Source organism: Aphelocoma coerulescens (genome assembly GCF_041296385.1).
Source record: "Aphelocoma coerulescens isolate FSJ_1873_10779 chromosome Z unlocalized genomic scaffold, UR_Acoe_1.0 ChrZ, whole genome shotgun sequence".
Lineage (NCBI taxonomy): Eukaryota > Metazoa > Chordata > Aves > Passeriformes > Corvidae > Aphelocoma > Aphelocoma coerulescens.
Window position 1 is genome coordinate 61,047,128 of NW_027184085.1, and position 17,018 is coordinate 61,064,145.

The 17,018-nt window shown below is 38.1% G+C and overlaps 1 protein-coding gene across 1 annotated transcript in view; it reads right to left on the minus strand.

Annotated features, from left to right (window-relative positions):
* TRPM3 (transient receptor potential cation channel subfamily M member 3) overlaps nt 1-17,018 on the minus strand; it is a 390,076-nt gene that overhangs the window by 113,486 nt on the left and 259,572 nt on the right. Inside the window, exons 4-6 of the mRNA XM_069001527.1 lie at nt 16,129-16,342; nt 12,955-13,079; nt 6,593-6,764 (exon numbers count right to left, since the gene is read on the minus strand). Coding sequence (XP_068857628.1) covers nt 6,593-6,764; nt 12,955-13,079; nt 16,129-16,342 — 511 coding nt within the window. The remainder of the gene's footprint in view (nt 1-6,592; nt 6,765-12,954; nt 13,080-16,128; nt 16,343-17,018) is intronic.

The window sequence follows — 17,018 nt, forward strand, 5'->3', positions numbered from 1 at the left end:
TCTCTAGCAAAATCTGAAATGAGTCAAACTTCAAAGAGTTCTAGGTTTTACTGAAATTTCGCAGGAGTCAAATTTTCAGTCTTGCAGCAGACTTCCACCCCTAGAAAGTAGACTGTACCTAGATCTTCCCAGCTATGTAGTTATGAAAATGCATCTAGGACTGCACAGAACATGAAGAAAAAATCTGAATCAAATGAGAATTCCAATGCATTTGATGATGATGTAATGGTCAGAGAAGATGCCAGTGATGACAGTTGAACGTCCCTTTGCCTTCCCAGCCCCCTTCATATATTCTCAGGCATAGGATGACAAAGGGAAGTCCACGGGTCACATGAACAGGTATTGTTGACATATTATCCTGTCTAAACTGCCTTCTTTATCTAATCAAATCACCCAATTTTATCCATCAATTCCTTACTCAGAGGCAACTTTTTCTCACGGGCCTACTAAAACTCAGCTACATTAACCAGCTCCATGAAGAAGAAAGACTAATAAATACAAGGACACAGGTCCCAATGCCTAGGGTCTGTCTGTTTTTCAAACAGCACGTAGTGGAGGTAGAGCAAACCTTCAGCACCAAATGGCATGTTTAAAATTAGAATAATTGCAGCATGACAATGAACGGAGTAAAATTCCTCCTTAAGTGCTATGTGGTCTGGATCTACATAACCTAAGGACGTGGTGGGGTCATCTTTCTAACAAATACCAATATGCTTCAGTGTGTAGGAACTGACCTAGCAGTGTAAAGTGGTTCTTGTAAGCTTCAAAAAGGTGAAAGAATGTATTGGTTAAAAGACTTATAAAATGTTAAAAAGTTTAAAAAAAATCTAAAATAAAGCAACCTACTTCAAACTTTCTGACCTTTCTGAAGGGGTTTATTTCCAATTACACATACACTGCCTTTACATCCTCTGGCTCAACATTCTGGTTTCAAATATGTTTTCAGTTACATATCCACATTTTTACATTATTTCTGGCTCTCCTAGAAATGGAATTGTTAAAAATATAGAAAAAGGGCTTTCTTTTTTCTTTGCTTTTTTTTCTTTTCCCACATAACTGTTTCTGAAGAAGAAGGTGGTAGCTAATTTTATGAAAAGAAAAGAGTTTTCAATAGAAGAAAAAAGTCTTCCTTCCTCATCAGCACAGGCTGGACTCCTGCAGGCTAGGTGACATTATATATGCTTGTTATCGTCATTCCTCATGCTAGTGTAGTCCTTTTGCCTCATTTCATTCTTTTCACCTGCCTCTTTCCTTCTCTGAGGTTATGTCTCATACTATAAAATGTCAGAAATCTAACAAGTAAGGGAGAATCCTTTACATCATTAGAGGAAATATTAGATCTTTTTACATTTTAATCTATGATGGGAGCTGTTAACTCCAATTTGAACATCACTGCCTCACTGACTGGACTCCATCTATTTCCAAAGCAAATTTCAAGAACGCAAAATGTCTGTCAGATAGTTACAGAGAACAGAAAAGTCTGGCGGTATTCTGACCAAGATTTTAATACTTTGATGGATGAAGCCTTCAATATAAGTAAAATACTTGGATTTAAAAATAAAATGTCATTAGCATGTGGTCAGTATGTTTCCAAGGCCACTTGTCAGGTATGCAAATATCACACAAAGCTTATTTATTCTGTTCTTCAAACCACAACATTATTGTTTCCTGACAGATTCCTTCCTAACACATGCTGAACACAAATTTAATTACTGACACATATGTGGAGTAAGTCATGAAATGTACATGAAAGACAGAAAATGACTGTATGTTTCCCCAAATGGTTATGCATACACAAGAACATGCTGTGAGTGCATGCTGTGCTATGCTATGTGTCATGCCCAGATTCTGATATTGCTGAAAAAACTATACACGTTCTTTTAAAGAAAAACTGACAATATTCTAATTAATTTACAACACCTTTCATTCAAATTAAAAACTTTCACATAGGCTATGTGCAATGATCATGATATACATAAATAATTTGTGTCCTTGTCTTGCGCCTCTGCTCCAGTAAGAGTATTCATATGAAGGAATGTAAGCATCTGTGATGGAAGTGCTTGGCACCCACTCTGTAAGCTCTTTAAGGACATGAGAATATTTCAGTCAGCAGTAACAATTCAGTTAATAGCAACAACTATATCACGTGAAAGGAAGGCCTTAGTGCAAACAGAAGGAAAGGAAGGCCTTAGTGCAAACAGAAGGAATGAACTCCATATAATAAAAATGCAAATGTGAGTGCAGAGCTAAAAGGGAGAAGATTTAGGAAGGATTTTTGAAGATTATGCAAGTCCTGGTAAAGGCCCTTTTTATGTAATATGAAGTAATTCTAGACCACACTTGTTAATGAGAAAGCATTGTTCCATCTAATCACAAAATGAGTGAAACCCACAGCATGTCAACCTATTGGAGTGACTTTGTCTGAAAATGATTAACAGTCCTCAGATCAAATGTATTAGCTGAATTGCTACACTGGCAATTACTCTAATCTAACCATCTGTGGAATAGTAGGAATGAATATTTTATGTCTTGTAACTTCCAACGCACATTTTGTAGACAGATTTCTTTTATATTTCTGGTTCAAGGCATGACTGATATGCCTACTGCATGACTCAGCAATATTCTTCAGAAATGGTAACGATGTACATCTTAGCAAACGACCAGGCCATTCTACAACACCTTGGAAAAAAAGTTTGTTAGTGCTTAGGAATGTTACAATTGGAGAATTTGCAATAGGTCATCTCTAGTAACTAGATGCTTCATTTATATGCTTTCTCTGTTTATAGATTACATCATCTGTTTGGCTAAATGAAGCTACAGACAAACTCAGCACTGAAAATACTCCTCTTTGAGAAGAGACTCAGATTTGGGACCCTCAGAGATCAGTCTATATGTAACCTGTCATTCTACAAACAGCTGTGAATTGTCTTGTGTTCAAGGCAATGAGACAGAGTTTAGTCTTTTGAACACTTCCAGAAGTAGTGAATCAGAAATCAGTAAACTGGCTGCGGTGGATTACATCAGCCTCACAAACTGTAGAGCCCCTCCTGCCACAAAACGGTGTAAGCAGAGCATCAGAGATGGAAAGACAACTGCCCTCCACTTACTGCATCTCTAAAAAATCACCCCACTTGAGCTGGGAAATTTTATTATGTTAAAAGTCTCTATATCCTTGTCCTGAGAATCTTCTGCTCATTAATGCAGTATTTCTGGAATAGGATGGACTCCATATTTCAATGTAAAAACTTTCACACGAACTATTGAATTAACTGTGTAATGCTATACAAATAAACTATATGGCAGGAATAGTTACTAAGAGATCTTTCCTTCCTTCCAGTGTATATCTTCAAGTGATCTCTGTGCCCTGAAAATTCTGCAAGAAGTCCAGGACCCAAATGTTTGTGTGGATTGGAAAGCAGAAACATTTCTGATCAGATTACTTTGACTATTTCCTTTTGATCTTGAAACACTTTCAGAAGAGTTCTTCTTACTTTCAGAATTTCACACTACAAAATGATGGACTTTGAAACTCCAGGTCTTTGAGACAACTTGCGGCTCACTTCAAGAGATGGTTGCTGGGCTGTGTTAAAATAGTCTTTGTGAAAGTAAGAAAAACCTGTGCTGAGCATTAAAGCATCAAACTGACCTCTAGGTAATTGCAAAACTGAGTGACTCCATGCTGAACCCGCAGGCTCAGGGCCACAGACGACACCCTCTGCTCATCTGAAAAGCATTTTTTAATTCCTGAGTATTTGCTGAGGACAAAATAAGAGCAATGAAAGTGGTAAAACCTGAAAAGGTAGTGGAAAACTGAATACTCAATAAAATCTTCTCCCTAGTGTTCATAAGGCACATAATTGGAGATTATTCTTATTCTTATAATTCTTATTATTATTATTCCTGTTCTTATTCTTATTTAATAGTACACTTATTCAGGAAATTAGATACTGCTGAATGACTGATAATGATCCCATATTAGGAACAAAACCAGCTGAGACTTTCAGAATTATCTGACATATTTAATGCCCCAATTTAGTCTTAAATTTTATAAAAGTGACTGTCACTGTCCTAGTCTATTTGAAGGGAAAGTTATTTTCTGTGTCTTCAATATGTGAGAACAAGTTTAAAGCTTCCCTTTGTGAACAGCATGTGACCCCAAATATCCAGGAGAGCTATCACTGCACTGGAGAAAGACATAGTTAAAGCAAAGGAAAATAAGTAAGAAGAAATGACAAGCCTAGCATGTAAAACTCAGGCAGGCTTAACAATAAGAATAAAATCTACTTTCAGCACTATTGGCCAGGGACATGCTGTGAAACAGAAAGTTACCAGTTGTTTACTAGCTCCTAAATCTGTTCTGTTTGCTAGAGCAGACCTTTTTTTAGTGATTAACTAAAAATTGCACCCTCTCCTGACTCTTCAGCAAAGAAAATTGAGACTCTGTCAGTGTTTTCCCTCATTCCACATGCTTACAACTGGAATATAGTAAGTAATGACATACATGCATGGCTGCACAGACTCCCGTTTGGATAAAAATCCCTTGGCAGCAATGCCCTGTCATGCACAGGATGGAGGATCTACATTGCTCTGTTATAAATAAGGGTAAAGGAAAGCATCGGAAAGTGGCCATCTGTTTAGCTGACCCAGCAAGGCAGGTGGTATTTCTCACCCATATGGCTAGCTTCCTATTAACTAGAGGGTGGGCAGGACTCAATCACCCTCTTTTAAAGCAAAGAAAAACAAAACATGGCAGAAACATTCTGGATGTCACTGAAACAAGATGTACAAATCTTATCGGCAGTCTTCTTTTTGAACAATTTTTTCACATTTCTATTTTGAGGAAGTGTTGTGAGATCCAAGTATCTTTGTGTTTATAAGACAGAGAGGGAGTGAGTCGTTAAATGGTAGAGAGTTTCTGTCACAGAGGAAAGTGAAAAGGAGAATGCTTACTCTTGTCTGTGTGCGGGGTACTGCAGAAAGAAACCAGGAAAGAGAAATCCTTCATTTTTTGTGATTGAAGAAGTCAGGCAAGCACTTGACTTGAACCACCAAATCTGGAGTTCCATCCGTCACTTTTCAAAAGATAAGCCTCTTGACCAAATCTGAATTAAGTCTTTCTAAAGAGATTTATTTTTTAAGATAAGATTTTGCCATCAAAACGTTGTGCTGTAAACTGTAAAAGCTCACATTTTTCTTATAAAAGCCTTCAAAAGAATTGCTATTTATGCCACAACTTTATGTAGTTTCATGACGCCATTTTCAAATGTGCATTTTTGTTGCTGGTTGAGTTAGGATTAGATTATACTATCTTCATCTGCTAAGGAGGCTCCTAGGCATGCACCCACTGCTTATGATGCAGACATTTTGTGCATATCTACATAGTGCTCTCTGAGAACAAGCAATGTAACTCTGACATCCTAAAAACAATAAGCCTGTAGTGCGTGTAGTTCATGCAGTGGTGTTGAAGGCTGTAAATGGCACGTCATTTCAATTTAAACAAAGATTATACTAATCATGCAGAAAACTTTATCAAGCATGAAGAACATACTAATTTATATTCACCCCATTGGTTCTGCCTGTAACTCCTTGTCATCTGATGTCTGAGAGCTAAATGCTTTTCCTAGTCTCATTCCAGTTTCACATGCCTACGTCACAAAAAGTTTCACCATTCCTCAAAACTGCATGTTTAAAGAGAGTTGTTGCACAGCAGAAAGGCTGTGAATATGATCACTTTTGAAAAACTCTATCTGTTTTCATTCTTAAAGAAATCTTATGGAGGTACAACCCTGATGTTTGTGAGACCAAAAACAGAATTGAAATTAAGTCCCCATCTCAAAGCATGTGTACACTACATCAAGCACGTGTACACTACAGAGATAATCATACTAACATTGAGATATCATATTTTATTTTATCCAAGCAGAAATTCTTACTCAGGTGACTATTCCTTATTTTAGGCAGGAAAGTGATACATGAAAAGAAAATACTTTGAGAGAAAAACTGAGGCTTCCATCCGATTATGATGTGATATCATCAGGATTGCAAAAGGTGAAGTGAAAGGACCACCTAACCTCATACTGGTTCTGGCTTTGGCTAATGACAGCTGCCTAGGAGAAGCTAATAAGCAAAGTGCAAAGGTATAATAGCACTTCTGTGGAACACTCCCACAGCCAATAAATAACAGCGGCTCTTCAACCTACAAAACATTTATAATAAAAAAACTCTCCCTTACTTTTTGTCACCCTTTTCTTTAACTGTACTAGTTTCACCTTATTCTTTAGTGAATGAAGGACAACCTAACTGTACACAGTTATATGGAAGAGAGGCTACCAAAGACCTAAGCGGAATCAGAACCTTATACTACTTGAAACTTAGCAGAAACAAATCCAGTTATTTGTGCTGTGCCTCTACCCACTGCACTCTAAAATAAAATTTTATTAACATTGTTCATCATTATTTGCTTTTCTTAGCTCATGCTCACCATAGACAGTAGAGCTACCCCCCAAATATGCAGAATTATTGCTTCTTTATACTGAGTTGTTTTTATATAATTGCAATTTTAAGCAAGAAATACAAGCAACATGTTACTCACTCGTATTTATCTTCTGAAGTGAAATGTGCTTTTCCAGGTGTCTACGAAGCTTCACCTCTGCTCCATATTTACCAGTAGTACCATTGTCAGCCAAAATGAAATGAGAATGCATGCTGTTGAGCACTGTCAACTTGCTCATGGGATTAGACATTGTCTGGTATGGTCGGACCACCTGCATTTGAGACAGAGGAAAAAGACGGTATACTAAACAGAAAAGAACCTCTGAACTAAATTAATTCAAGATACGAGCTGACAAGATGAAACTAAAGAAAAAATCAAAATTACAGTACTGCACTTGAGCATTACTGTCATTTATGTGTACAGTAGAAAATGACCTTAACATTGCTCTCTCAGATGCAGACATGGCTTAAAGGATTTTCCACGGTAATGTTTCAGTAGCATCAGTGTTCACTGTTTCCTTTTAAAATCCAGCTAATGGTCAGCGGTCCAAAGGTCTGGGTGACTACACACACACACACACACACACACTGTATATTCTGCCCAGTGCTGACAGAGCAAGAGCATTTCTGTAAAGTCTCACCTTGCTCTGATCAAAATCTTTGATTCTCCCTTCACAGACCCCCACCCAGCCTCATGCCTCCAGTGTCGGCTCTTCCAGAGCCACCAGCACTGGAGATACTGTACAGACACACAAATACAGGTGAGTTCCACTCTTGCAGAGGTGTACACATGATATTACACCACATTTTCAATTTTCTTTTAAAAAAGTATTGGCCCACTCCACACATTAGTAAAAAAGGCAGTCATTTGTGTTCACAACAGCTTTAGAAAGTTTCTGTTCAATGGGGAGTTTGCTTCACTTCCTTTTATTTGATTTCATCAGGAGAAACCGTGCAGCAGACTGAGTAAACTGCCACAGAGTTACCCCACTCATATCCACCAGACAGACCAAATAGTTGCACTGGGCTGCATCAGGCTGTCAGGTGCTTTGGTGGGTGTCTGTTGACATGAGTAAGACTGTGCTAACATGGCAGAAGAAATGGTGTTGTGTCAAGGCTGATACTTCAAAGGTTTTCTAGCAATACTATTCCCTGCCTTTCTGCTGTTATGTCTTGTCTTTTTGGAGAGATGTAACTGAAAATCTGAAAAATGAAGTCCTAGATGAAGAAATTATGTAATGCCTTGTTAGAAAACTCAGCTGGGCTATCCTTTATCTGCAAGGAATTTTCTTCAGAGTTCTGACATTGTTCATTTTTAAGGTCTTGTGCTTTTAATGCACAAATGCATGCACTCAAAATTTGACATAAATGCTTCCAGACAGAAATATAATAATTTATTGATTTATTCCTAAGCTTTTCTCCCTCTGTAATTCTAAAGAGATCTCTAACTGAGACATAATTCTTTAAAAATAATACATGTTAGCTAGCAATTCTTTAGCCAGAGATTTCCCTTTATACATAATTTTCACTTGTGAAGGCCTGCCTAACTTTGATCAACTTTTAGCTGGCAAGAAAAAAATCCACAAACTTCTTCTGCCATTATAAACTGTCATGCAAAGGGTACTCTGTAAGCTGTTCATCCTGCAAAAGGGAGGGAGTAGTCTGAGAAGACCTAGAGGGCAGCTGGCCAACAGCAAGGCAGTGCACTATGTGAGAACAGCTCTGGCTCAGATTTCTTTTGGTGCCTCATTCATAACAATTTACTCTACATGTGAGTTTGACAACAAATATCAGTACACTGCTGGAACATGTTTAATAGCTATCTTCTACAGACACAGAAACCATGTACCCCATGCCTCTGTCAGAAAGAAAAGGAAGATTCTTTCTCACATCCCTAAGAAACAAATAAAATCAAACTAAAACTGTGCAGATCTTTTAAACTGATAACCACCCTGTCTCTCAATAAATGGACACCAGCAAGGTCTGACAGCAGAGGAATCCCTTGAGTTGCCCGTTCATTGTATGATTACAGGCCACTGTGCAGGCAATTCCACTGACAGGTTGTGGTTTGTTCCTCAGAGCCACAGCTCAAAACTCTCTGTGACAGCTTGATCTGCAGTTCTAATGAGCTGCAGTCCCAAAGCCTTCATATATTGACTCAGTAATGCTGCTGCAGGACAGATTAGAATGCTAGCCTATTAGAAGGCTTTTGTTCTGTGTTTACCTACAAGGGGAATCACATTATTAATAAATTTTATGGATGTGAAAATGAGACTACAATTATTTTCAATTGAACTGTTCAAAGCATGCACAATTCAACGTCTGAATTTTTTTTTTAACAATAAAATTTCTCAAACCACACTGTCAGACTCTTCCTGAGAATAGGATAAGCAAAATCTTCAAGAAGGCAAGAACATCCTAGGCTTTGAGGCTACTTCCTTGAGGTTACTTGCACTTCCACAACAGTCAGCAAATCTTTGATTTCTGACTCTTGTAGTTTCTTCTCCTTTGTTCTTTTCAACACCTTGCACTTTACAGGCAACTTAAATAGCTGGAAAAAAACTTTGACTTTAAGCTGTCTTCCCCTCCTCTTTTTACAGCCATAGAATCATATGATGGTTTGGGCTGGAAGTGACCTTAGAGACCATCCAGTTCCAATCCCCCTGCCATGGGCAGGGACACCTTCCACTAGACCAGATTTCTCAAAGTCCCATGCAACCTTGCATTGAGAATAGAGAGAATAGGGAATAATGCCCCTTGACATCTTCTTCTGCAGAGCTGAAAGCAACAGTTTATGCTCAAGACAGTCCCTCCAAATACAGTTTAATGAATGCAATAGCAGCCGTGCTGTGAACCAGTACTCCTGCTGTATGGGTTGAGGGCATTCTGCCAGTAGGTGAAGGGCTGGGCTGACCCCAGTCCTTGCCTTTGCACCCTGAGGTGGCAGCAAGCTTGAATGAGAAGCATTGTTCTGCTTAGATTCCCTGTGGGCACATGACACTCAACACAGGGACAGCACTCGAAAAATCTCTCAGGGTAACTCACCATGACAACGAGCAGGCAAGTGCCATGTGAACCAGTGCATGAATCTGAGCAGTCTATGTGAAGGCAAAGAATTTGAGACAAACTGTGTGCTCAAAGTAGTGATGGAAAAAGAAAGAGATGCATGCTTTGCTTCTCAAAGAGTAGCAGCTACTCTTTGAGCAGTTGTTCAAATCAAGCCATCTTTGCAGCCTCGCTGCTCTGGAGCATACCAGGGAACAGAATAATTCCTGACTTAACTCAGAGGGTCCTGGAAGTATCACCGTCCAAATTCTCCATATATGCTACAAATATGCCAGTCCTCCTCTTTGCCCCTGGTCTCCTACTGAGGTGACTTGGAATTAAATTCAAATGAGGACTGAACAGACCCTGAAAGTACAGACATGCATGGTACAACGACTTACAAAGTGTACTCCTTTAGAAGGGAGAATGGTTCTGTAGGTAGGAAGAAACTTGTTTATAATCACAGTTTTCTACTAGACTGTGCAAGCCACTTCCTCAGTTTTATCAGAAAATACGGGGAAATAAGGCAACTAACTCCCTTGTGTCCTCTGTTTTTAAATTAGAATCTGAGAGTGTTAAGAGTTGCACTGTTTTCTGCTATATTGCTTTTATAGTACTGGAGTAAGACATGTCTCTTCAGGGATCTTTAATCATCACAATATAACAAAGAGCAAACAGCAATAATATTTCCTTTAACTTGGTCAGTTTTCTTTATGGCTCTGCAGAAAGCCCCTGGGATTGCCCAAGGCTGACTCATTTGGAAGGGCTGGTAAATATAATTAAACCGCTCAGCCAGGACTGCTGGATCCATACAGGCCAGGCACGGGCTGAGGCATTAGCAGAGGAGCACCTCTGCTGAGCATGCTTCACTTGCCACGAGGCACAGGGAGGCCACATGCACTGGGGCATGTGCAATGGCCACAGCTCCCCCTGTGCACGCCCTGTCCCTCCAAACCCCATGACTATGACAGTCTTCTGTGTCTATCTGATGCTGGAAGGGTTTTGATAACTTTTCAGTTCTGATCATAATTTAACTAGACATAGTGCATATAGGCATAAATCCACATTGATGCTGGAGTTCAGCAAGTCTTTTACTACTGGTTGCCTTTTTTCCCCCCTTGTATAATCCTTTGTGGCCTTTGCTTCTTGCTTAATGATGATTCATTTTACATGCTTATGGTGCTATTTACATTTCCCCTTCTCGGTTCATTTCACAGCATTCACCTCTAATGAGCCAGTCAATACAGCACACTTTGATTTTTAAAAAGCTTCCAAAACAGCTTCCTCACCAAATGCTTCTAAAGAAACTGCATGCATTGAATAAGAGAGAAAGCCCTTTGAGGCATAAGTAACTAAGGAAAGCCGGGGGGGAGGGCGGGAAAACCGTGAGAAGGAAAAGTTAATTTTTGTGAAGACTCTTACTAAGAAGATTTAGTGACATAAATGGCCTACCTCAAGCTGTATTATATTCTGTTCAACATAGTTGTAAGGGCTTTGTGATTAATTAGAGGGTGAAAAACTTACAAATATTTCAGTGGACTAAAGTCTTCATAAAGCAGCCTGATGATGCAATAAAGTGGAAGACGAAATTCGCTATCAGTAAGCATAAAGCAGTATCATTACATGAGCATCAGAGATGGATAAAAGCAGAAGTGCTTCAGCATTACATCATGCCACTGATCAATAATTTTATAAAACTATTAGGGGGAAGGAGGTTGAGAGGAAAAGTTTTTTTTGTCTATCAAAGGTATAATTGAAAATATTTTTGTCTTAGTGATGACCCTGTAATTGTAACCCTGATAAAATTGTGTCTGCATTAATAGAAGACCTTATCCAAATTTGTTGTAAATTCATATTAAACTTGTTTCACTTTCTATCTGAAGATCAGAGTAAGTATTAATTTTTTTTTGATTTCATCAGAAAGTTCATTTTTTTAAAGGTTGCTTTTATTTATAATAAAATTACCATACAACTTCTTGGTTTCCTGTTAAATTGGAAGATATTTAGAGGAAAGCATTAATTAAAGTAATCAGAAATTGGGGGAGCCGTTCCACTTGGCTGGAACACCTGGGAAATCAACTTCTTTTTTTAGCTCTTTCTGCCAAAGAAGGCTCCAGATCCCCTTTAACAGGTGGTGACTGCCTGAAAACAGAGGTAGATAGCTTTCCAACAGATGGAAAAAAGTAATAAAGGAATAGAAATGTTCCAAAATTTATGGCTAATTTTATAGTTTTTCTTGACTTCTTTGTTCCTGCAACATTTCCAGAACCCTGTGCCTAATCACTAATCACTAAAGACTGTTTATTTTAAAATGATGTGTACATTACACTTCTTTAAGAAGATACAACTTATCCTTGTGCTTAGCTGTTTCTGCTAATCACTTTCTGCTCTGCACCTCACAGCTCATTAGCGGCTCAGAATTACTGTGGCAAAGTCCCATCCTGCTTGTTTGTGCATATTAGAGTCCGAAACTCCACGCTAATACAGTTCCCCCTAACAGCTTGTACTTTCACAGTGAATTGCAGTGAACTGCAGTTGGATAATTTTCTTCATAATCACTGTAGCTCCTCTGACCTAACAGATACTTGAATCTTCTTCCCCTTCCCAACTTGCTCATGGATACAGAACATGCAGAGAAGAATGGGTTAGACTAATGAAGACAAGAAAAAAGTTCTTTTGTAGATTGAAAACTGTATCTCTTCCACTCATAGTCAGCCACTGGTTCTCAGACAGATTTCTTAGGAATGAACCAGATGTGAGGAAAAAAAATGGGTTCAGAAAAGCTTCAGGTAATAAATAACCAGAATAGGCAAACTATTAATGTATTTAAAATCAGGGGGTTAATCATTCTGTTTTACAGTATAGTTTTAAAAGAGAAGAAAGGTGTGAAAGAATAGGAGAAACACCAGCCCCATTCTTCAGGAGGTGAATTATTTGAAGTCTGCTCTTACCTACAATACCCAATAAGACATTTCAAAACTGCATCAATAAAAAATGTATGGGAGCAGATATATTCTAAGGAGGATGGTCTACAATTTTGAATTTAACCAATGCATCACACTGAAGTTGTTGTTTGAAAATAAATCAGACTTCAAGTTTTGCAATCAGTGTTTTCTTAAGCACTCTTCTGTGTTCATAGAGTTCTAAGGATGAATCTTTGATATATTTTCAATATAAGAATAGCTTTTAATGAATTTTCCTCATAATATTTTTTTAAAGAACATAGAGTGCAGGAATTTTTATTGTTGCCATGTCAAAACCTGCCATCAACCCTAATGGAAGACCTGTGTATATATTGATTTTTTGCTGCAGACAATAATTCTAAGAGGAATTGCTAAGTGAGGGATGGAGAGGACAGGATAAATAGCTGGAAGACTTATAGATACTGAAGGTCATCTATATTTATATCGGTCTTACATCTTTGCCAATCAGATCCTCCTGATTTTCCACAATGCCCCAGGGAGCTATACCGATGGTGCAGATCTTCCCTCGAGATTTTGAGGCATGATCTTTCAGGGCATCTCCAACATGCCGAATGACCCCTGGCAAAGAAACAGCATAAAACAGAAATTCATAATTATGTCTTTTTTGTTCATTATCGTATGGATTTAGTATAGACTTGTTTTTAGGGAATACCTATGCCTATCCTTACAATTAAGTAAAACTATTAATACATTCCTGTTTATTATAATTAGAGTATTTCTGTGAATCCATTTTATTGAATCCAAAAATTAATAAATGAAGTATTAAGAAAAAAATACACAGCTCTAGAAAGAAGAATAGAAATGCTGACAGTTGACTGCAGCTTACTTATCTGCACTTGTGCTTACATGTGCATACAAGCATTTGTGTATTTCCAAGAGCAGAAAGAAGCATAGGAATTAACTGTGTTCCCCACCCTCCACTCCCCAACTCCCTCAGAAGTGCAGCTTGTACACAAACGCTCCCATCAAGGATGGAAATGTGAAAACATCATTATGCTACTCTGTGATGAAGCTATTTTGCCACTCTTTCCAAACAAACTCAGTCACCTGAGATAGCTTCCAGCAGAGTATTAGAATCCGCCCTGGGAATCAGCGAGAAAAGAGAAACTAGTACAGAGAAAGTGACTGCTCCCCAGCATTCTTCCAAATGCTTCTTGCTTGCCTTAGACCAGCTTTGGCAGTCTTTCAGTGGTACCTCTGTACAAAGGACAAGTGTCATTCCTCCTTTCTTTTAATACAATAATCTTTTAAAATATGTCTATCAACAACTGGTTTTAGGACGTGGCTGCACCGAAGCAGACCTGTTGTTTGCTGCAGATAATATCTGATTCTCAGTTACTGAGTTTCCATATTGCTCAAATTTCACAATTTCATGGTGACTGGATAGAAATGACAACAGTCACACATTTGTTATGATTTTCGTTGTAGTTTTCTGAACTCTAAATGACCCAAGTAAGAAAACTCCCCACAACCTAACAGATCCTCTAAGTCATAGAGTCTAGTTTTCTTCCTGTGGTGGAAAGTTTAAAAAAACCCCAACCTTGTACCTGCCATCAGCTATAAATTAAGATGTGATCTAAAAGCTCAAAGGTTTTAAAGCAGAAAATCTGTCCAGACTGCAAAAATTTCTGCTATTTAGAATAATCAATTTTCAGCATGACATGAATATTCAGAAAAACAGCCATGTTTATAGCTGGGTATGCACTTTCTCTCCCACATCACTGATTCTCAGTCCAACAGCAGTTTTTCAGGACTTTTAAATTATAATTTTCCTCAAAAGAAACCAATTCAAAAATTCATCTTCAACAAAAGAGACTGTATTAAGAAATTCTCAATTTTTATGATTTCACAAATAATTTTCAGCTATGCAGTTTGAAAACCTAGTCCTGGAGCAATCGACTGCTTTGCTCCAGAAATTAAAGACAGTGAAAGGTTACTGATATTGCAAAACTGCTTCTGGAATTTTATGTTTTTAAAACAGCAGAGAGTCACTTGAACTATATTTTTTGGTCTAGTTTGTTTCTGATTACAGGAAAAAGAGTCCTTTTCAACAGTATTTACAATGACTTTCCTGGTTCATTTGTATTGTTTTGGCATTTCCAACTATGATGATTAGAAAAATGGTAGGAAGCAATTGTGCATATGCCAAGTGTTAAAGTCTGTCCTTTAAAAAAAAAAAAAAATCTGTAGTTTGATTTCTACAGTTGCTGTGGTAATCCATTGCATGAGGTGTACTACATGTACATTTTTCTGATGTACTTTTAACATAAAATTTACATCTGTCTTTGGCATCATCATGACAAGAGTATCTGACAACTAATATTATTACCACCACATGGCACAGATCAACATTAACCTGATTTTATTCCTTCTTTTGAAGAGATGTGGGGCATATTACATTTGCATCTATTTATCTAACAGTCCAAACATTCCTCTTCTTTGCTTTCTTCAGGCATCAAGCCTGCCAGAGTTCAGAAAGTGTTTGGATCACACTCCGAGACGTCTGATTCCTGGGGCTCTCCTGTGCAGGACCAGGAGCTGGACTCTGATCCTTGTGGGTTGCTTCCAGCTCAGCATGTTCTATGATTCTGTGCTACTTGTATTGCTGCTGTGATAAAATTGAATATTGTTTTAAATTTGATGTGCTCTGGATACCAAGTCCAGGACATCTATTAAGCATTTATATTCAAACATGTAGGAGTTGACCCACAATGCACCAAAATTAACACACAATAGAATGATTACATTGTTTTCCAGAGATGGCAAGAAGATACACTCTTACTAAAGTAAAAAATTATAGCTTTGCTACTGCAGCAAATGAGAGTAACATAGGAATTTACAAGCTCATGTCCTAGCCCAAAACTTTTTGCAATTCTCTCTAGCAGAACTTCTTCCACTTTCCCCTGAATCTCTCCTCCTTTCTGCCTCCTTTAGGGAGGGTAACTAAGATGTCAGCGCCAATCTTTTTGTCTAGGAACCTATGTTTTGCAGCTTATTCCCAAAGCATACATGCTGTCGCCCACTAGCAGAACTGGGCCAGCCGCTATCTCTAGGACACCTGTTTGGTGTATTACAGATGCTCTTTGACTAGAAATGGCAGATATCCCTCTTGATGAAAATGCAATAGCAAAAAATTAGGTAGAGCTCTCTACAAGTAAGGAAAAAGTTTCACAACACATCAAAAACCCAGAACTTTTTTCCTTTAATATTTTGGGTCACCTGATTAAATAAAATAAAGGTCCTTTCTGGATGAAAGTGTTTTCAGTTTTGTAAAATAAGAGTTTGACTTCTTTGATTAGTAGTCCTTCCCTGCAGCTTACAGTTGATCTTACAAAGTCTTCCTTGGTGATATACTAATACAATTGCCTCACAGGAGGGTTTATTTTCAGCTCCACAGTGTGCTTTTCATACTTTAGCAACCTTTTTATTCTGTTTTATACCAGCTGCCAGGTTGCTATGAACTTGGCACTTTCTTGTTTTCATGTAGTACAGGAATCACTAATAAAATAAAAGAGAATGGCTCTCTAATCCCATCATTCCTATTTTTTCTTTTTTTTGATGAAGTCTCCTAGAAGCCACTGTGCTTTTATTTCAAGATTGCTCTTACCTGTGTTTACTCCTCCAGTGAATATCCATGCTCCAGTTGTCATAGCAGCCTTAATAAGGCCTTTTCCAAAGACTTGTTTGAGTTTTGGCTGAAGTTCAAAATTCTGAAGGCCCCCGTGCACAGAGATGAGAAGTTTGGGGAGCTCAAGTTGCCACTCTTTGGTCATCAGATGCAGAAGGAGGTCAGGCTTTGTGTCAAAAGACACACGTACATACTGCAGAAACAAGGGCAATAGTAGAGAGTAGAGAAAAAAAGATTGGTTATACCCACTGGTTTCTAATGCATATGATCTATGCCCAATAGATCACTGAAAAAAGGCAACCTTTATGACAAAAACAGTAATTAATTGCTAGCCTGATGATAACTTTCCTAGTTAGAAAACTAGGAATAATGTAACACTTGCAATTCATAGGCTGCATAATTTTCTTCATTTAGGAAATTAAGACATTGATTGTTTCAAAATCCTTAGCAATGCTTGAAAGACTAATGTCTACAATTCATAAACACAAAAACTGGACCAAGAATGTAAGAGGTCTGCCAAAGGTGACTTAGGTAGTCAGAGTCACAACTGCACATTTACTTGTACCTCATTTTCAAATTAACGAAGTCAAACCCTCAAAAAGTAAGAAAAAACAGAAACAAGCTCAGTTCTTCAAGCACACATAAGTGTAAACTGAGCAAGACTATTAAACTGGTGCTTTTCAGATGAAAGAATGTACAATTGAACTAAGTACAATTTGTAAAGGTTCAGGATCTTGCCTTACAAGATCCTAAAACTGCTGTGAAACAAATTAATGCATTTCCAGTTGCTGGCTGTTCTGTGCTACGTGCGCAGCAATTTGTGCCAGGGGAGATCATGCCCATCTGTGTGTGCTCAAAGATAACAACTG